Source organism: Sycon ciliatum, chromosome 1 (genome assembly GCF_964019385.1).
Source record: "Sycon ciliatum chromosome 1, ocSycCili1.1, whole genome shotgun sequence".
NCBI lineage: Eukaryota > Metazoa > Porifera > Calcarea > Leucosolenida > Sycettidae > Sycon > Sycon ciliatum.
Window position 1 is genome coordinate 27,520,542 of NC_088643.1, and position 21,037 is coordinate 27,541,578.

The following is a 21,037-nucleotide window of genomic DNA, read 5'->3' on the forward strand; positions in this document are numbered from 1 at the left end:
TTTAGAAAACTGCCATAAAGCAGTTTTTATTGCTATAATTTCTTTTGTTTTTTCTGTCACCAATCAATGGAATGCCCTATCTCAATATGTAAATTTAAACTAAATGATGGCCTTCACATCATATCAGGGAGTCGTAAAATACCATTAGATGGCTGTGTAGCTTCAGTTATCTCAGAATATGTACTATTTATCCAGCAGCAACAACGTTGGTCACACAACTATTCACTATAATGAGTATGCGTTGGAACACTTTACCCCGAGTCATACTATAGCAGTGTATGCCATGCATGGGTTTACCTCACACACTGAACTATTCACTATAATGAGTATGCGTTGGAACACTTTACCCCGAGTCATACTATAGCAGTGTATGCCATGCATGGGTTTACCTCACACACTGAATTTCATAATTTGGCATCCAAATCACAGAAGAGTGGTGTTCCAAACTTTACGTAATTGCACTCCATGTCCTGCGAGCTACAGTAGAATACTTCAATAGAAAATTTCTTATAGCACGTTCTTAGAAACAAATCGTATAGGTTCGAGGCTGTCAACCCAGAAATTTGTGATTTCACAGCCATAGATGTTACCAGTCAGGTCACTGTATACAGTAGGTATGCAGAAGAAAATACTAGTAACTCTTTGTGGAAGAGCTGTGCCAAAATGTGTACAGTACAGTAAATTAATAAAAAATGAGAAAAGCAGTGACAAGGCTGTGCATGATGTAGATCTACTCGTACCAGTAAGTACAGTGCACCAGTGAAATTGTTGGTGTAGTACCGGTATACTACTATAATTATGGCATGGCCCATGCCACTACAATCTATTTGCAGTGGGCCGCAGTAGGCCAGTGCAACAGAAAGCATTTCAGAAGCTGTGTGCAATGTTAACATCTATGACATACAAGTAAACTGCCATATAGCACAATCGATTACTCTCAGCCCACATAAGTACAATGTAGGCCAATCAGTAGTATAGATACATAGAGCACACTCTACATCATACATAGTCGGCACCAAATCTATGTTGTCGATGTACTTTGCAATGATGACATGATGGCAAGCGTGCTTGATTCATCATAATATTGCCTTGTACTTGGTTGGAAGTTAGTTGTAAGTTCAGTGGTCGAGGTAAGCAGAGCTGCTCCAGCTTTCAGAATCCTGCATGAAAAAGGCAGAAAGCAAATGTAGGTATAATAGTAGCAAGCTGATGTAAAGAGCCTGTCTTTCAATGCAATAATTCTATCCACTGCATGGACAGACCTGGTGCTTCATTCACCTCTGTTTCTTGCTTTCTCAGAAAACCTACTTCCTCCTTCAGCCATCTAGCTCATGATATACATTAATTTTTCTTTATGCCTTTTCAGCCGTGGTCGACTTTCGCCCCTCCTGTTTGATTGGCAATTGCAGTCAAACTGGGGAATACTGACCCTCGATTGTGAATGAGAAAAGTGTCGCTATTCGCATTGTTGTTACTCGTGAGGTTGGAAGTATGCAATCAAATGTTCACTAGATCTGAAGATTGTGTCGTTATTTGCGAGTTGTTTTGTAAACCCGAGGTAGATTATTCACAAGGTTGATTGTACATGCTATGGGATGTACAATAACTAACCAAACAATAATGGTGTAACAATGATTTGAGTCCATATCCAATTGGATGAACCTAGAGTGCATGATCCATTCCAGAAAGGCGACTTCAGTGAGTCTTGAATTGTCAGCAGCATCATACTTCCATCGAGCTTTTTTTCTTTTTCGAAACGACCCTCTCTTTTCAATTCGAACGAAGGTCAACATACGATTATGGCAGGCATGCACGCACTGATCTTCACTGTATACATGTGCATGTATACTGTACTGTAGTCTGTGCAGTCAACTAGTCGTGTTCCACTTGGCTTACGGTAAGTATCACTACAAGTGCATAGTAGCCCCCCCCCCCCCCCCCACCCCGGGGAGTGCGCATGAACGGCAACTGTGAACTGGTAAAAGAATTATTCGACACCTTCGTTCGTTTCGATGGAGAAGGTTCATCTGGCAAATTGAGGCCTTCGTTTCACTCCTAGCCCCAGGAGCGAAATTTTCACTCCTTGGCTGCCTGTTTGAGCCGTCCTTGTGGAAGGGTTGATTTATGCATGCCCGCATATACATGTAGACCTTATTCAATAAACGTCACAATCACGTGAACCAGGGTCCCGGGAACCAGGGAGCGGCAAGAGACCTGCACTCAGTGCACAGTGGACTCGGCGTGGGAACATAGGAGTAGAAAAATACCGGTATTTTACTACTCCCTTGTACGAACTGGGCCTTTCTTGCCACTCGTTTCACATACGCGTGCCCCAGCTTACAACAAATCCCTGGAGGCGAGTCCAAAAATCACGTTATCGAATAAGGTCTATAGAAACACAGATCACGTAGAACTACCCCATCCGGGGTCACAACTCACAACGTTTTGGGTACTTAGGTCTCATGTCGTCTCCCCAGGTGCTATGAATCCCTGATGCACATGTATCTACATATACAATGTAATCGTAACTCTACCAATATTGCGGACGATGACCCTCCCCCCCCCCCCGGCAAACAGAAAGTCGCTATGTCCTGGCCGAGTTTATCTTTTAATTAAATGGTTTTCTCGGTTGGGATTTCATACCTGACAACCATCCCGATTTGGCCGGGACCGTCCCGATATCGAGGGCGGTAATAGGCACCCAAAAGTGCACTAGTTCCATGCCTCACCGCGAGCTTCTTTTGTATACATTTTCATGCCTAGGTATGTCATTGGATCTCAGGTTTGCAAAGGTTGGCAGGTATGGGATTTGTAGAGTGACCAGTTTTGACTATTGCCACCTGCTGTGCAGAAGTGTCATTCCTACATCCTGGCTGCAAACGTACCCCCCCCCCCCCCCCCCCCCCACACACCACCACCAACAATGTTCGATCCTATTTACAGGACCTCACTCTATATGAAAGTGTAGCAGAGGCACTGCCAAAGTATAAAAAACAGCAATTGAAATGCAAGCTGCATTGTGCATGCATGGAGGGCATGGGGAAGAGACTGAGAGGGTGAAAGTGAAGGAAATTTGTTCCGAAATCAAGAGAATCCGAGGAACCCTTGCTGCATTCTTCAGTTCGATAACGTCAGTGGGTGAATCTCAGATGTGTTGTGTGCCCAGACATACAAGTACAGCACTAACCTGAGCATGAGAGCTGCTTGTCATCATCGTGGTCAGGAAAGCGAAAGGACGAACGAGGAAGATTGCTGACCATGCATGACGAACAACTGCATATCTAGACGACAGACGGCTTGCCAGAATCAGTCTGGTGTATCTTCAGGAATCTTCTTTCCTAATCGCATTCAGCAGTCAGCTTCGAGGTCAAGAACGCGATGATATTTTCAGAAGGAATAATTTTCAAAAATTTTAAATTTTGGAGAAGAAGCTTCCTTTCTAAAAAAAAGCGTTCCTTGCTTTCACGCAAGGAGGTGCCTTGCCGGACATGTCGTCGACAGCACAGTGTCGCACGTTTGTAGGCTGCAGACCCGGCAGACGTTTTGATCATCCCGGCCTGGTGGTGAGATTTTGGACCCGGGAGTACTAAAAAGCTGCTCGCATCCCAGGGTGCTCAGTTTCGCTCTACCCGCGCGAGTAGGGGTCCAGGTAACGGGCTCTCTTTCGCGGCCTGCCGAGCATAATATACCTCGATGAGTTGCACTTTGAACGCTTTTTGTACGATGAGTTGTACTGCACGGGTAGCGCTAGCGCGCCAGCGCCCTCATCTTTTGATGTAAAATGTGAATTTTGACTGGCCGTGCCTGAAGTAACATTAGTTTGTTCTTTGCAGGGAGTCGTATTTTACGACTCCCTGGTTCTTTGTCGAGAGAGAAGTTGAGGAAGTTGTGAACCGCATGGCCATGGCAAAGTGACAGGTTAGCTGTGACAATGTCGTCTTCACCACCGCCCAAGAAACGGAAAACGAAACAGTTGACGTTGTTTGGGGGTTGTGTAGTCGATACCGGTAGTCCATCGGCCAAATCTCAGAAAGGGCCTCTTTCGGCGAAGGTGATGCACTGAAGCTCCAACTAAACGCCCTTTGGCACACTAGCTCATGAGACCCCATGAATCCGTTTGTTGGACGTTGCCAATCCAGTCCAGGATAGTCGAACTGGGTCGAATACCTTCTTCCGATTTTCGTAATTTCGTCCACCATTACATCTTTCTCATCGACTTTTTTTCGCTTGGCGAATGTTCTTGAGCCGCTGAGCAGAATCTACGCACGCTCGAACACTTGAAATGCCTGCATGTTGACGGTTCGCAAGATTCTAGCGAGCTTGGTGGAAATCTATTATTTATTTTGGAATTTTTGGGGGAATCTGAATTAGAACGGTAGAATATATAGAAGCTCATTCGGAGAAGACGGCGTGTCGCCGCTGTCGGATTGTCGCTACTGTGTTTCAGACGTATTTGCTTGAACGTGTTATTGAGGATGGACAGAAGATGAAGTGACGGCTTTCTTGAACACGGACGTTTTGTCTACATTGTAGCTGAAACATCTCATCTGGCGTCTAGAACGCAATTATTATGAGTTGTGAGTGCCAGCTGAGCTGAACACAAGCTGGACACCATTCGTCAGCTGGGAATTTGCATCGAAGCTCTTGATAGCCACGATAAGCATAATTATACAGAGGTAACCTTGTTTGACTCAATACGCATGCAGGTCACTGGTGATACCACTAGTGGCACTACAATGACGTAAATGGTGCAAAATTGATGCAACAGCGAATATGTACTTCGTACAATCACGAACAATTGTAAGGCAAGTGTTCATGCCTGTCATAGAAGAATTTCAGCCCGGAAGTCTTGTTGTCATGGTCATAAATAATACAGGACTTGAGTTGGCTCTGGACATAAACACACTTGTGGTGAATACGGTCATTATTGCGAGAAAAATATTTAGCCATTGTATGCACCTGATGCCGCACTACAAGCAATATTTCATGTACATGTATGTGAGACTCAATTGCATCCACAAGGCCGTAGATGCATGTAAGCACACAATGCTGTACAGTATAAGTAGTAGTCGACATGTGGTGCCTTCCTGCTGCACATGCACATGCCGCAAGTTGGCAACGACACATGACCTATCTGCACCGCACTGCGTGAGCTTAGAAAGGAATATTGCACTGTCACACATAGTGCTATTTGTGTTCCGCTATCATTAAGCCGGTATACATGTACTAGTATCCTTATACATGTACCTGGTCACTCGATAGGCGATGCCGACTGTACTAATCTTATCCATATTACCCGATAGGCTATAGCACACTGCGTCAGATCACTATGCAACAAAACAAGAGCTTTGGAGCGAATATACACTGAAGCAAAGTAGGTTTCAACGGTACAGCACTAGTCACGATGAGGGGAGTTACGAGGATGGTTAGGCCGTGACACATAGATAATGATTGTTAATGATTCATGCACGGTGGAAAATTACCACCAATGGCGATGATATTGCTTTCACAACAATGACATCAGTAGGAGTAGTGACACAACCTTACTGCTCCAAGTAGGATTTACAAGCGAGTGAAGGGAGAGCAGACTGGTCTAATAGCAGACCGGGTCTACGCAAGGAAGTAATCGGCATCAGAGGTGAGCTTGCACATCAGAAAACAGAATGATGATGATCACCAAACACAGAGAAGTTGGCTATGTGTGTGTTTGTGTCACTGTGTGTGCATGTGTGTGTGTGTGTGTATGTGTGTTTGTGCAAGGGCGTCGGAACCGCACCGGCCGGGGCGGCCATGGCCGCCCCACTTTTTCGGCCGTTTTTTTTTTTTTTTTTTTTTTTTTTTTTTTTTAGCACACTGCAACAAAGCGCGATGATCTCAGCGCAAACGTGGCAAATCCTTGTCCCCGATCGTGGTTTGTTGCAGAATCAAAACTACAAAAGTCCATGTACACTGAAATGGCACCAAATGCCTGGGAATGCTTGCAATTGGCTTCAATTTTTGATTTTTTTCCCGGGGGAGGTTAATGTTTGTCCCCGATCGTAGCATCTTCTTGGTTTTTTGCAGAATCAAAAAGTCTTTCATTGTAGTTACCGTACACTGAAATGGCACCAAATGCCCGGAAATGCTTGCAATTGGCTTTAATTTTTGAAATTTTTTCTCGGGGGAGGACCCCCGGACCCCCCCCCTTCCGTGGCCGCCCCACTTCCAAAGTCGTTCCGACGCGCCTGTTGTGTGTATGCGCGCACATCTGTGTGCGAGAGAGAGGCAGACAGGCAGATAGCATATGGTGGGAGGGACCAAGGTCTGACCTCAGAGTTAAATGCTGACGGTGTGGAATAGCAACAGTGCGAAATCGGGCAGGGTGGTTAATGGCCCACACTGGAGCCGAGTAGGAGCGCCAGTGGTTGAGGGCTAGCACAGGAGTAGCAGCAGCTCCAGCCTAGGAAGATCAGCTTCTGGATGAAAATCTCCCGGACACAGTAGGTACCAAGCTTCACTAGCAGATTGCCGGCAGGGGTGCACGGCGAGCACCCGTACAACCCTCAAGCCACCAGAGCCGCAGTACTTGGACACGATCCAGGTGCTTACCCGCCAACAATGCTGAGAAGGCACTGGAGCCATACAGGAACTTATGATCGAGCATGACCACAGACTTGAAATACAGAGTCCGGCGTTGAATACTGAGACAGCGACGTCTCCTCCACAGAACACCACTCAGCCCCACCATTGCATTATTTTTACTTTTTCATGATTTTTACCACACAGCACTCGATGCAACATTTACCAGTGACTAAATAACTCCGCGTCTCCGACCATAACTGCAGCGTTCCCGTGAGCCTGTTGGATTTCCGTCAGCCTGTTGAGATTATCTTCATCTCGTCACATGTGAGCCTGTGTGTTTCATCCGTATCGTGGCACAATTACACAGACACGATTTCCAACTCAGGCCGGTTCCGTTGCTCGAAGGGTTGGCGGTAAGAATTGCTACGCCGTCTGTGGCTGCATGGGAACTTGGCGAGTCGTCGTCTTTCTCCATAAATCCTGATCGTCACGCGAACAACAGCCACTATTGCCTAAAAACTACGACACAACAGTATCAAGCTCGCCCCAGCAGAAGGACACGAATGACGAGCGCTAAGACGGAGAAAGAGAGACAGGGTTAGCGAGAGCTGACTAGTGCAGGTACGCTGTCATCTCCTGAGGTGGTGGGCGAAGCAGCGAAGTGAAACGAAGGAAGATAGAACTTACTTATTAGAAGGCATACGGAGGCACCAAAACCTATTGCCTGTCACATACTAAGTGCCATTTAGGGTTGACAGCTGTCAGCTGACAGCCTCAAAAATTTGAAAATCTGCTCAAAAAACTCTCGATCAGAACTCTGCGCACTCTCAAATGGAGCACACAGTAAAAAACTCGGCGACGAAGAACGCTTCGTACCGACGCCCTGGACTGAATTCGACACGTCCAACAAACGGAATAGTGTTCTCTGATATTCTCTACGTGCTGGGTATGGTCGCGTTTAGTTGGAAGCTCAGTGCATCACCACTTACGATTTTGAGACTTGGCCGATGGACTACGGCAGGAATTTGCCAAACTTGCCATGTTGGGTTCATATTATTGACAAAAAAAGGAAAAAAAATGAGCATCCAAAAAATATTGATTCCGAGTAGATGTACATGTATATGTGCGCGCGTCTTCTGGGGGGGGGGGGGGGCCGGGGGGGGGGGGGGGTCAAGGGAGAGAAGCACCAATATTCAGGGAGTCGTAAAATACCTCGTATTTTACGACTCCCTGACCAATATCGTCTCTAAAAAAACATCGATATTTACGGACGGCCCCTTTAAGTCCAAATAACTAGCTGCAGGGTTACCAATTTTGGGCCTTTTTCTTTCTTCTCGGATTTGTATGATATGATGTCAATAAAAAAAATAATAAATCGGGAAAAAAAGTTTTCCCCATGGGCCATACGCGTACTAGTAATTATCAGGGAGTCGTAAAATACTTTTTATATGTCAGATATGATAACAAGAGTACATGAAAACCGGTTTTCATGTACTCGATCGTACTCTTGCTGATAATTTATTATGTAGTCTACGAGTACAGCTACAGCTGTACGCGTATACGAGCTGTAGATCTACATCAGGGAGTCGTAAAATACGACTCCCTGATCTACATGACTGTACATTATTATGTACTTCCTCGCGATAAACATGCCGTCGAAATGGAAAAGTGCCTTTTTGTAGTTTTTCAAAAAACAAAACATCAAGAAGGTGGAAACCAAGTAGATCTTCACTGTACAGTAATTGCAGATGGCACCCACCATGTCGACCTGGTGCTTGATTCTCTGCATGGTAATAGTATTACCGAATGGTTTTGTATATGGCGTTAATAATGACGTGCTTCCTGTTGTTATTAACACATGGCCGTTTACCGATGCCACTGCTAAAGGTTAGTACATGTATACAGTGCAGTGTAACTAACAGTTCGACATGCAGTATCCTTCATAGAAATTTCAAAAAGAAAAGAGATGTACACTCGTACCAGTACTAGCAAGAGTACTCTTGGTACTACCTAAAGAATCCATTAGGACGAAAATTAAATTCAAATGAAACTGCAGTGTAAGACCGTGGTGGCGGTGGTGGTAATTTTTAAAAGATGATAATTGCCTCCAGTGGTGCCTCCGAATATTGAAACTGTATATTAATTAAAAGCGTGGGAAATAGTGGGGCACAAGTTATGCGTTGGCTAGATCTTGAACAGTTTATGGATGTGCACAAGTTTAGCACAAAAGTGACAAGGAGCACTGAGACATTTCCATGCATGGAGACATTCCACGGCATCAAGGGTACATAAACCAAGGTGTGCAACTCCGGATGGTTCCTGTAGGAGCGTAATCCGTGCAGTACATCATTTCTGATGGCATGGTAAGGCACGGATACGGTGAAAAGTTGCGTAACCAGTCGACTAGTCACGGTGGTGCAGGTCACTAAGTGTTGTCCTATTTAAATTTCGGTTTTTTGATCCGGATAGCCTGGTGAATTTACTTGCCAGCGGATGTCCGCAGCGCACACAGTCACACAAAAGCACCAAATAATTCCTAAAACAGGACGTCTAAAATCATGCAAAATTGGCTGATTTCCAGGTTGTGAAACACGAAAATTTGAGCTGTACGCAAGTCGCGGCTTGGCTGACCTCATCAGGGTGACATAGTACACGAACTGCGCTGTTTCAGATCTGATATGCACAGTTGCACACTCTGGTTTATGTACTCTTGACGGCATGGAATGTCTCAGTACTCCTTGTTAGTTTTGTGCTAAACTTGTGTACGTCTGACTGTTCAAGATCTGGTTTCGTTGGTGGACTCTAACGCACTTGTGCCCCACTGTTATCCACGTTTTCAAATTATTATATCCTTGGCTCACCAACTGAAACTGTATGTTACTATGTACTACGTCGTAGTAAGCAGCAGTTTTAAATTCGTGTCTAAGAGTTTTCAACCCACCATAGACACAGTTTGACTGGAACATTTACATTAGGGGTGAAACAACTGAGTCGATAAGTCGACTGGCCAGTCGATAAGGTTGAGTCGATAGAAGGAAAACCCTTATCAACCCGCATTCTGTTTAAAAATTACATGTATAAATGCCCAGAAGTACATATTATAGTCATCCATTTGTCCTGTGAGTTCAGGCCATGTACATGGATGCAGCTAATGGGGTCTTGCTCGGCACTTGTGCCAGTGTCAGTGGTTGTGAGACTTATCTACTCCCCCCCCCCCCCCCCCCCCCCCACTGTTAGGCGCTGCAACTGCCGCTAGGGTTTACCGGGTGTTAATGGCCGTCGTGAGTTCCCTTCGGGAACGGACACGATAATGTACTAGTACTTACTATGAAGTACACTTGGCACCTGAATCCAGGGAGTAGTACAATACCACTACTCCCTGCCTGAATACATTCGCTTTAACACACTGTCGAATACAAGAAAGGTGCGAAAAACATTCCGCATGGGTCCGTTTGAACGTTGAAACCTACAATGTGCTCATACTGTATAAGCAGAAATATTCGTCTGGAATTTAATTTCGTCTTTTTCGTCCAAGGAGCTTTTGGACTAAGCGAGAGAGCTTGGAAGCTCAGGGCCCTACGCTATGCTTTTTTGCCTTGATGACCTAGGCAAAAAAAAGCATAGGAATGTTTTTTTTTCAAGACATAACCTGGGATTTGAACCCGCACTATCGCCCTGCATCAGGCATGCATCCCCCGATACACTTCGCATACATACTAATTCTTCCAAGTTGCTTCACGTTATGATCTTGCATTTGAAAGCCCTATTTGAATATCGTGGCCAGATGTTTGTGGCCAGCCGTCTTTGATGGTACGGTACGGGACAGGTACGGTCGAGGGTAATACGACACCGTCTACCACCTTGATGGCCTAGGCAAAAAAGCATAGGGATGTTATAATTTTTCAATTCTCCTATTTTTTAGGCATAACCTGGGATTCGAACCCGCGCTATCGCCCTACATGCATTCCCCAATACACTTCGCATTCATACTCATTTTTCCAAGTTGCTTCACGTTATGATCTTGCATTTGAAAGCCCTATTTGAATATTGTGGCCAGCTGTTTGTGGCCAGCTGTCTTTGATGGTACGGTACGGGACAGATACAATATAGCGCCAGCGTGACACAAACAAACAAATAAATAAATACCAAATTAAAGCTGTGTGGACCCTGGCTAGCGCCAGACGTTACTGAAGTAACGCCATCTGCATAGCTACGGGAATTAAATGCCGGACTAATGTCGATTTGTCCAGCTTTTTAATACCCTCTTATGATCCATGGACGAAATTTACAACCAGATGAACTCCCTTTCCTTGGAGTTGGACGAAATTATTGACCGACGACATTTTCTGCCTGTACAGTATTGTGCTTCTGTTTGCTTGTGCGTGGATGGGTGACCATGCATGTGCATGTATGTATGCGTATAATTATATGCTGTGCTTGTGTTCATGTGTGAGGGTAATGTCAGTCGATAACCAGTCGATAGTCAGTCGATAACCAGTCGATAGTCAGTCGATATGCTTGAATGTAGTCGATTAGGAATTCGGGTCAGTCGTTTCACCCCTAATTTACATATCCCATGCCCTTGACTCCGGCTGAAATCTCAACCGAGTTTGAAGCTGAGATAGCGTCCTAACGTACATAATGCATGTCGTGATGGCATAGTATTGCACACATTGTAGTTGACATAAATTATATATCGTATTTTTCCGATTATAAATCACACTCGATTATACGTCGCACCCCAATTGTCATGTTTGAGCCTTATTGTTTCAATATAGTCCCATCAGTAAGATGTCACCCTGGATTGTAAGTCACACCCCCTTCTTTGCTTAAAAAAGAAAGGACCGTAGGTTTACAAGTTATCTGTTGTGTCCAACACTAACAATTATAAGCAGGATACTGGTGAGTCAGACAAAAAAAGGAAGAAGGAAAACCCCAGTTGTGAATTGGCGCAAGCCCGGGTTCATAGGCGATTCACATATGACGCTAAAGTTTGGTCTGGGTACTGAGATATGTCCACCGTTTCGCCAGTCAGATCAGGTCCTTTGTGGCAAAGGGATGGTGAAATGTGTGTTCCACATGTGTTTTGAATTTTTGCTATTATTGTTTTAGCTTGGGATACTATCAGTTCTGGTGGGAGTGCCCTGGATGCTGTGGAAAAGGGCTGCACAGTGTGTGAAGTAGAACAGTGTGATGGTACTGTTGGCTATGGCGGAAGGTGGGTGAAAGTGACTTGCACATTGTGTGAAAACAAATTCCATCTCTGCCATCTTTAATATGCAGCATTGCATTACCTTGTTTGAACAAAGTACATGTTTCACATGCAAGTGCATGTAAAAGCCTTTCAGCATTAATTTGTCTGTTGTTGAAGGCCGTTTATCTTTACCTACAGGTAAAAACCTGGTCATGCAGTAGGTCTGTGCCTTGAGTGAGTGTTGTACCAAGGTTAACCTCTCCTGATGTGTATTAGTTTATTGCCACCTGTGGAGTTCTGCCGGAGTCAAGCTACTACTGGTTCATGCCCGAATCTGCTGTAGGCCATTGGTCTGTGCTCAAGTCTCAAACACATTTAGCTTTTTGTTCGAATAATAGTGTGACACGTGTGTGTGTGTGTTTGTTTGTGTGTTTGTTTGTTTGTGGGTGCGTCCGTGTGTGTGTGTGTGTGTGGGTGGGTGGGTGTGGGTGTGGGTGTGGGTGCGTGTGTGGTGTGGTGAGCCCATAAGTGGTATCATTTCCAAGTCCACCCAGAGTTTGGGGATTTCAGGGGTGTCGGCCATTGGGCGGTTCAATAGCCAATTGAGTCATCTTCCCAAGATTCCTTTTGAATCTCTCTCCCCTCTTCGGGGAGACTCGCGTGACCAGTCATGGCAGAAGGCAAGTACAAGTAAGTGTGTGTGTATGCTTCCGTGCGTACACATGCATGTGTGTGCATGTGTGTATGCATGTGTGTGTATGTGTGTGTGTGTGTGTGTGTGTGTGTGTGTGTGTGTGTGTGTGTGTGTGTGTGTGTGTGTGTGTGTGTGTGTGTGTGTGTGTGTGTGTGTGTGTGTGTGTATGCATGCGTGTGTGTGCGTGTATTTTATTTTATTCCCGTGTAGCCCGGACTCAACCGGCGAGACTACATTGGATGCAATGATCATGGATGGGTAGGTCAATTCTTGGTCAGCCTTTGCCTGGGTTCCGCTGAACCTATTATTGCTACAGCAACTAGTTCATAGTGAACCCTTTCTTCTGATGTATAGTGGGCGTGTCTGCCAAAGCTAAAGCTGGTATGTATGTGGCAATTCTGACTTACTCATGTCACGCTGTTATGATGTAGAGCATTCTTGTTTTTTTTTGCAAATTGGTATGGTTATAAGTAATTTCGAGGCATCTTGCAGCTTCATCCGTAGAGAGTAGTTGGGTGGACACACCCATTCCCACAGCACTGCAAACCGAACCGATTCCTTTTATGTACAACGTTTCGGCAAAATTGCCATCGTCAGGTACGAAATGAAACAATGATGCCATGCAGGCGAAAAAGAAGCAGTTTTATGCCAAAGTCTTACCGCCAAACAGCATAATCTCGCGCAAGAATCAGTGGCAGAGGTACAAGTGAGACATTTAACGCCAGCACCAAAACATATCGTGAGAACAAATCCTACCGCCAAACACAGCATGATCTGGCGCCATAAGAATAGCAGATACAGCGAGTTGAGCGGCAAAGGTGCAGGTGAGATATTCACCACCAGAACCAAAGCATATTGTCACATTCAGTCATTGTCACCTTCCTAACACCTGTATTTCACACCTATGTCTTACACCTCGTGCATGCATACTGCAAGAGGCATGCCAGTGAGGGAAGCTTCCCAAGTGTAAGTGATTCGTATTCAGTGATGACGGCTCTGTGGCTACTAGTATTCCATGCATACTGCAAGAGGCATGTCAGTGAGGGAAGCTTCCCAAGTGTAAGTGATTCGTATTCAGTGATGACGGCTCTGTGGCTACTAGTATTCCATGCATACTGCAAGAGGCATGCCAGTGAGGGAAGCTTCCCAAGTGTAAGTGATTCGTATTCAGTGATGACGGCTCTGTGGCTACTAGTATTCCATGCATACTGCAAGAGGCATGTCAGTGAGGGAAGCTTCCCAAGTGTAAGTGATTCGTATTCAGTGATGACGGCTCTGTGGCTACTAGTATTCCATTATAATGATTGTCCAATTCAGTTACAGTAAAACCTGTAATGGCGGTCACTCGGATATGGCGACCACTTTTCCTTGTCACGGACGCATTCACATTCAAAACAGCTCGGATAAAGCGACCACTCGCTCAACGCGACCGACGACCACCCACCTGCGACCGCGTTCCACAGTGCTAGTACAGTAAAGCCTGTTAAGGCGACCAACTGTTCAAGGGGACCACTACCACCAGGACCAAGGGTGGTCAATTTCAGTCAAATTACCCTGGATAAGGAGACCACCTTTATAGCGACCACATTTTGAAGGTCCCTTGAGCTGTCGCCTTAGACAGGTTTCACTGTACATGTAAATGTACGCATTGCATGGTGCACCGTGCATGGTAGATCTACACATCAGTGCAGGAAGTGTAGATGTACGTGGTGCATGCACGACACTTGACAGGTCTGAGGACCCCAGGCACATGAGTCGTGCTAGAGTAGCATAGGTGTGTGCACTGTGATACACTGATCAAAATTATATACCACACGTGGATATGGTCACATGACCCATTGAACCTGGATAAGAAGACCACCTGGCCACGGCGACCACTTTTTCTCGTCCCTTGAGGGGTCGCCTTAGACAGGTTTCACTGTATAAGGGGACGTCCGTATTTTTCGAAAAATTAAAAAATCCGTCCTCAGGCAAAAGGGTGTGGGTGGTCAAGAGTGCTGGCGGAATTTCATTTTTTGATTTTTCGTACTTTTTTTTTTTTTGCTCCAGTGACTTTCATACACTTGTTGCACTGATTATAGCTGACTGTGTACTGTACTGTAGACGTAGTGTAGGATCGATTGTCGCTAACACCAGTATCTACTATGATATACATGACTTTTCATGTACATGTAGTTGTAGGACGGTGCATGGCCGGGACGTCGGTAGACCTAATACTCACTGTACTTAGCTACTAGTACTAGTACTTGACACAGGTGCAGTCAGAAAACATGGGGTCAGGAGTTCTTATTTTTCGAGCTGGGCATGCCGGCATCGGTAAAAATCAAAAAATTAATGGAAAACATGGGGGGTGGGTGGGTGGGTCAGAGACAATTTTGCACGAGGACGGATTTTTTAATTTTTCGAAAATTACGGACGACCCCTTATCAAAAGAAACAGTTGATATCATCCACATAATTATTTGTTTTTTTCCTACAATAGTTCCCATCTGGTGCTGGTGTTAACATGGGGCCTAGTGTTGCGGATCTCGATGGCTTCACATAGTTTGCGGCGGGCTCTATCTGGCTCCCTGGCGACAACGGCAACTGCAGAGAACGCACTCTGACCCCATACCAAATTGCAATCTGGGTGGGTCGTATGGAAATGGTCTCCCCATGGCTTGTCTCTTGTCTGCCTTCTCGCCTCACCATTATGTTCCTTGAGCCGTTTCTCAAGGAAGCGACCGGTCTCGCCGACATACTGTTTAGGACATTCCTTGCACTTAATCTCATACACTACATTCTTCTGCATACAGACATTCTCTCCACCTGACATGCAGGACAAGCACGGACCCTTTGGTCGACCACTTTCCCTTGGCTGTAGTGGGTTCCTGGCTTTGATGCACATCGGTCGAGTCAAGGCAGAACGACACTGTGTACGCTTCAAGCTACCGGTATGCTCATACGCAAGTCTCACAGGGATGTTGTATTTTCGAATGGCTTTATGAACAGCATGATGTACGTGATCGGACTTGTAGGGCAGTTTCAGGAACACACAGCATGGATTTGCTCTTCGACGGCGCTTTGGCTTGCTGGATACTGTGCGTGCTTCGTCTATCATTCTACATGGGTAATTATTTACTGTAAACCGTGAAATTATTGCGATGGTCTAATTTCTGCGAAATTCGCGACCGCGTGGAAATCGCGAAATTTAGACAGCGCGAAAAGGAGATCCATGAAAGGTTTAGCAAGAATGCCACAGGTTTAGCAAAAATGCCATTCTGCAATCGCAAAATTAAAACCTCGCAAACCTGTCCGGATTCTGAAAACGCGAACTAAAAACGCCGCGAAAATTTCACGCTTTACAGTAGTCGAAGTTGTTCATAAATTTCTCTTTCTGCATGCATGCGGGGACTTGATGAAAGTCTCTGCGCCCGGAGGAATTAGGAAGATGCGACGGCCAACTTCATGTGAAAGGGAACAGCCGATGCGTTATCTATAGTGACCTGCTACTGCACAGCTTCTGGTACAGCTTGTGTTCGATAAGACCAGATTCATTGATCGATATTGTCACATCCATGTACATGTAGTTGATCAAACCACTCACCTCGCTTGTCTCAAAGGTGAATTTGATTTTCGGATGTGCAGAGTTGAAGAGTTGGATGAATCGAACAAGTTCTTCCTTGCCGTGGGTCCATATGACCAGCACATCGTCAATGTAGCGCTTGTACATGAGCGGCGCGAGCGGCGATATCTGCAGAAGCCGGGCCTCCAACGTGTGCTTGAACAGGATAGCAAATGGCGGTGCCAAGTTGTTGCCCATAGCTACGCCGTCAACTTGGTGATAAACTTGGTTTCCAAACCGAAAATAGTTGTGGCTTAGTACGAACAACAGCAGATTTCGCACCTCACTCACCGACAGGCCAAACATGTTGATTTGCGAAGAATGTTGTTGCAGCATGTCTCCCACTGCCTCAACACCCTCGCGAAAGGAATACTGGGGTAGAGTCCCGCGACATCCATCGTTACTATTATAGCGCCCTCTGGGGCGCTCCTGCCAGGGCATAGTTGGCAGATATGGCCGATGGCTTCAGCCGTGTTGGCCAGGTGCGCAGGGACAAACTGAATTAGCTGCTGGAGAATGCATTTCAATACGATGGAAACGCCGGTGACAGGGCTGTCACATGCCGATACGACAGGCCGTAATGGTAGATTCTGCTTGTGGTCCTCGGGCAACCCATACCACTCAGGAAACTTGGTGCATTTGGGAAGAATAGATTCCAATAGCTTGCTATCCGTATTCTTATAATGGAATAGCCACAGAGCCGTCATCACTGAATACGAATCACTTACACTTGGGAAGCTTCCCTCACTGGCATGCCTCTTGCAGTATGCAGGCACACGAGGTGTAAGACATAGGTGTGAAACACAGGTGTTAGGAAGGTGACATTTACTGAATGTGACAATATGCTTTGGTTCTGGTGGTGAATATCTCACCTACACCTTTGCTGCTCAACTCACTGTATCTGTTATTCTTAAGCGATATGTTTTGGTGCTGGCGTTAAATGTCTCACTTACACCTCTGCCACTGATTCTACTATTCTTATTGCGTGGGATTATGCTGTTTTGGCGGTAAGACTTTGGCATAAAGCTGCTTCTTTTTGGCCTACATGGCATCATTGTTTCATTTCGTACCTGACGATGGCAATTTTGCCGAAACGTTGTACATAAAAGGAATCGGTTCGGTTTGCAGTGCTGTGGGAATGGGTGTGTCCACCCAACTACTCTCTATGGTATGGTTATGGGACAGGTTTTTCGTCTTTGATTCTGCAGTACATCAATGGATGTAGGATCTGTTGGCTGTCTGCGTAACATCCGGTCAGCAATTTCTGTGGCACGTGTTGTGATGGAAGCCACCAGAGAAACACTGCTCGTTGGAACTGCTGGTAAGTGTTGTTACACGTTTTTGTGCAGGTCTATCATCTAGCTTTTGTCTTCTTGCTGTTGTGTATCGTTGGTATGGGTGGACAGTGTGACAGTGTGACAGTGTGACAGTGTGACAGTGGAGAATGTGGTACTATACTAGTATATGTGGTGTACGAGTATTTATTGTCTAGTAATGCTGTGGGACTGAGTGGCAGTTGAACAGTTCGAACGAGTTTTCACCTGAGAAGATGCTCTATTAGGCGAGACCAAAATAAAATCGAGATTCCCGGGCAGGACCCATGTGAAATTGGTGCGGGCGGGCGAATTTTTATTTATTTATTTTTTTCCAATGTATGTATGCATGCCATGCGGAACTTTTTTTTTACAGTATTTTCCGGTAATTTTTATTCTATTTTTTTTCCAGAAAACAGGTACAGTCGACCTACCCTTATAACGATATTTGCGTCAGACCAAGAAATATTGTTATAAGGGTAATATTGTTATAGGGGTAACTGGTTCATTTCATACACAGACGTCATAATGCATGGATTTTTTAATTTTTTACACTCTTCGTAGCATAAACCACTGATGTACATGTACATTATGTACACAGCAAGGTGCCCACTGGTGCTCCAATTGCATTTCATCATGTCCCAGCGACTTATGAAGTGAAGCTTGCCCTTCCTGGATAGTGGGCTCTACATATTCCCTGCTAGATATTGTTATATAATGGAAAATATCGATTGGTCAGCCCATTTTATATCGTTATAGGGGTAATATCGTTATAGCAATATTGTTATAGAGGTAAGGCGTTGTATACGCAAGCCAATGGAGTGATTTGGTTTGGCAGAAAAATATCGTTATAAGGGTAATATCGTTATAGAGGTTATCGTTATAAGGGTAGGTCGACTGTACGCGGTTTACCCATTCGATTATTTTTCTGTATTTCGGCCAACAATTGCCCTGATCTGTACATCGGGGAGTCGTACAAGCCCGGGTTTGTGTGACTCCACATCACAGATCTACTCATATGATCAGTACTGTACATGTATGAACTGCTAAAAAAAATGGCTTTGGCTCGATTTTGGTGCGGGAAGGCCCGGGAATCTCTATTTTTTTGGTCTCGCCTTAGCAGACCGGGATGTCCGCAATACAACTTCTGGACTTGTGCCATGGCAAGGTGACGAGATCGCGGTGAGGAGAGAGAAAGACAAGTCGGGACGATCTCGTGGTCATGGCAAAGCCGAGCAGCAAAGTTGGTACCAACTGTCATCAGGAAGGAACTTTGCATGATGGTTCTCTTGATTGTTACTTGCACACTGCAGAAAGAGCAACCAGAAGTGATGTTCATCGGGCGAGTATTTCACAGAGAAACATGATGAATGTCTCAAAACGGAAGATTTCATAAAGGGAAGAAATGTATTGGCAAGTGATAGCGAATGCCAGAACAGGAAGTGTGCAGAGTAGTGGAGTGCAAATAAGAACAAAGGGGTGTCGAAAATGCATCTACCGAGAATTACACATATGATGCACAAAGGGTTTCGAAAATGCATTAGCAGGCATACAAAGGTGCAAAGAAAGCGAAAAGTAATCTTGTTGTGTTCTACAACACGGCTGCTAAGGTGTTTGCACAAAACACTTTGTGCATTGTACATGTAGAATGTAGCCTGCATCTCTGCTGTTCTCCTTGTTCAGCTACTAACTTTGCTGTCGAAATGGGCTTTCAGGAACAGCCACTGGAAACTGAGCATTCCCGGTGAGTCAGCTGCTGTCTGTACTTTTAAAACTTCTCAGACTAAGCTTTCAGCATCCGTAGCGACGCCGCCACCCTGCAAAGATCCAAGGTGCAGATGCAGCTCCTAAGGGGCCGTCCGTAAATATCGAACTTTTTTCACCAATGGAATCCCTCCAATCCCTCCCTCCCTCCCCCTCAGAACGTAAAGAAATGTTGACATATACATGTACATGCATACGCAACGAAAGTCACAAGTGTGTCACTGCTCCTACGGTCATGTATATGTATCAATGTTTTCCAAAACGAAATTGGTCAACCCCCTCCCACCCCATAACGAAAATAGAAAGTTCGATATTTATGGACGACCCCTAAAGCGCTGGGAGGTGAGCAGATCGGCCCACCAGCAAAAAAATCCCAATTCGCTGCATCCATGTGTCCCTAATGCCAGGCCACGAGTTCCCAATTAACTGTGGGTCGCAGCACAGCTGGAAAATCCTTCCACTTCCAAGCAGGACTTCAACCCGGGACCCTCTGTTTCTCAATCATGGTCTTAGACCATCCCACTGTGCCTGCCTGCCTGCCCCCCCCCCCCCCCCCACGAGACCACGGTGAGGGTGACTATTTTAAACATGGATGATGCAGTGAATGAGATTACTCGCCTCACACCTGGCTTCACTTTAGGAGTAGCACTTGTACCTTGATCCTTGAGGGTTGCAATGTTCCTACGGATGCGGAAAGTCAATCTGAGTGTCTGAATGACTCTCACGAAAGCCGCTGAAAGTTCACTCGCCAATTTCTGAGTTTCGGAATACAGAGTAAGGCCAGATATCTCCACACTCACTCACTCACTCACTCATCTTCTGCTCACGTGCTCCTTGTAACCTGCCTTGTTTTCATTGTTCACTGTGTGCTGTCAGTGCGATATTTGCAGAGTGGAAGAAAAACAACTGCTCTCCTAATTATTGGGTGGTAAGTTGAAGCCTAGCAGCTGCTATGCCAAGCCATCTCCTGCTACACTCGTACAGTCGACCTACCCTTATAACGATATTTGCGTCAGACCAAGAAATATCGTTATACGGGTAATATTGTTATGAGGGTACTCGTTCATTTCATACATGTACGTTCATAGCATCAAAACTAAGGTACAAGTACATGTATGTTCTATGCACATTGTGTACAAAACCAGGCATTACTGATGCCCCCCCCCCCCCCCCCCCATTGCATTTCGTCATGTCCCAGCGACTTATCGAAGCTTGCCCTACCTGGATAGTGGCCTCTACATATTCCCTGCTAGATATTGTTATAAAATGAAAACAATTCTGAGTGGTCAGCCCATTCTATATCCTTATAGGGGTAATATCGTTATAGCAATATTGTTATAAGGGTAAGGCGTTGTATACACAAGTCAATGGAGTGATTTGGTTTGGCAGAAAAATATCATTATAAGGGTATTACATATCGTTATAGGGGTTATCGTTATAAGGCCACACCAAGTTAATTCTATGTTTGTCGGATATTTTCTGGAAAAGGCACGCGGGCGGGCGAAAAAAACAACAAAAACAGAAGAAAAAACAAAACTCCATTCTATGTGTACTGAGCCATGTCGCACACAGAATACCACTACTAAACTGTCACTTCTATCCAAAACGACAACAAGTCATCACACTCACAGGACAGCTGGCAGACTGGGCTGGAGCGATACAATAAGAGATTTCATGGATAGCTCCTTCTGCACTTTGACAGGAGTCGAGTGGGATCCCGCTCCATCACAATGGTGGAAAATCTCGAAGTCCTTGACACCTGGAATCTCTGTTCGCTTGGTGAGCAGGCCTTACATGTAGGCCTACCGGACGGCTTGGAAAAACAGAAATTTTCATCTCTCGCACCTTCTACGTACCGTCGCCTGGAATGCAAGATTATCGAGAAGCTGATAACCTACTGACTAGAGA

At 45.3% G+C, this 21,037-nt stretch overlaps 1 protein-coding gene and 1 long non-coding RNA gene across 2 annotated transcripts in view; one reads left to right on the top strand and one right to left on the bottom strand.

Annotated features, from left to right (window-relative positions):
* Nucleotides 1–434: 434 nt before the first annotated feature.
* LOC135806917 (uncharacterized) lies at nucleotides 435–3,488 on the bottom strand. Its single transcript, XR_010551341.1, has 2 exons — nucleotides 3,188–3,488; nucleotides 435–1,160 (listed from the first exon to the last, which is right to left on the bottom strand). It is a non-coding gene; the product is annotated as an uncharacterized LOC135806917 (long non-coding RNA).
* Nucleotides 3,489–8,227: 4,739 nt separating this feature from the next.
* Nucleotides 8,228–21,037, top strand: part of LOC135821286 (N(4)-(Beta-N-acetylglucosaminyl)-L-asparaginase-like) — a 28,770-nt gene continuing 15,960 nt past the window's right edge. Inside the window, exons 1-6 of the mRNA XM_065334344.1 lie at nucleotides 8,228–8,448; nucleotides 11,674–11,779; nucleotides 12,660–12,707; nucleotides 17,261–17,373; nucleotides 19,049–19,109; nucleotides 20,006–20,057. Of these exons, the coding sequence (XP_065190416.1) occupies nucleotides 8,310–8,448; nucleotides 11,674–11,779; nucleotides 12,660–12,707; nucleotides 17,261–17,373; nucleotides 19,049–19,109; nucleotides 20,006–20,057 (519 nt within the window). The 5' untranslated portion in view covers nucleotides 8,228–8,309. The remainder of the gene's footprint in view (nucleotides 8,449–11,673; nucleotides 11,780–12,659; nucleotides 12,708–17,260; nucleotides 17,374–19,048; nucleotides 19,110–20,005; nucleotides 20,058–21,037) is intronic.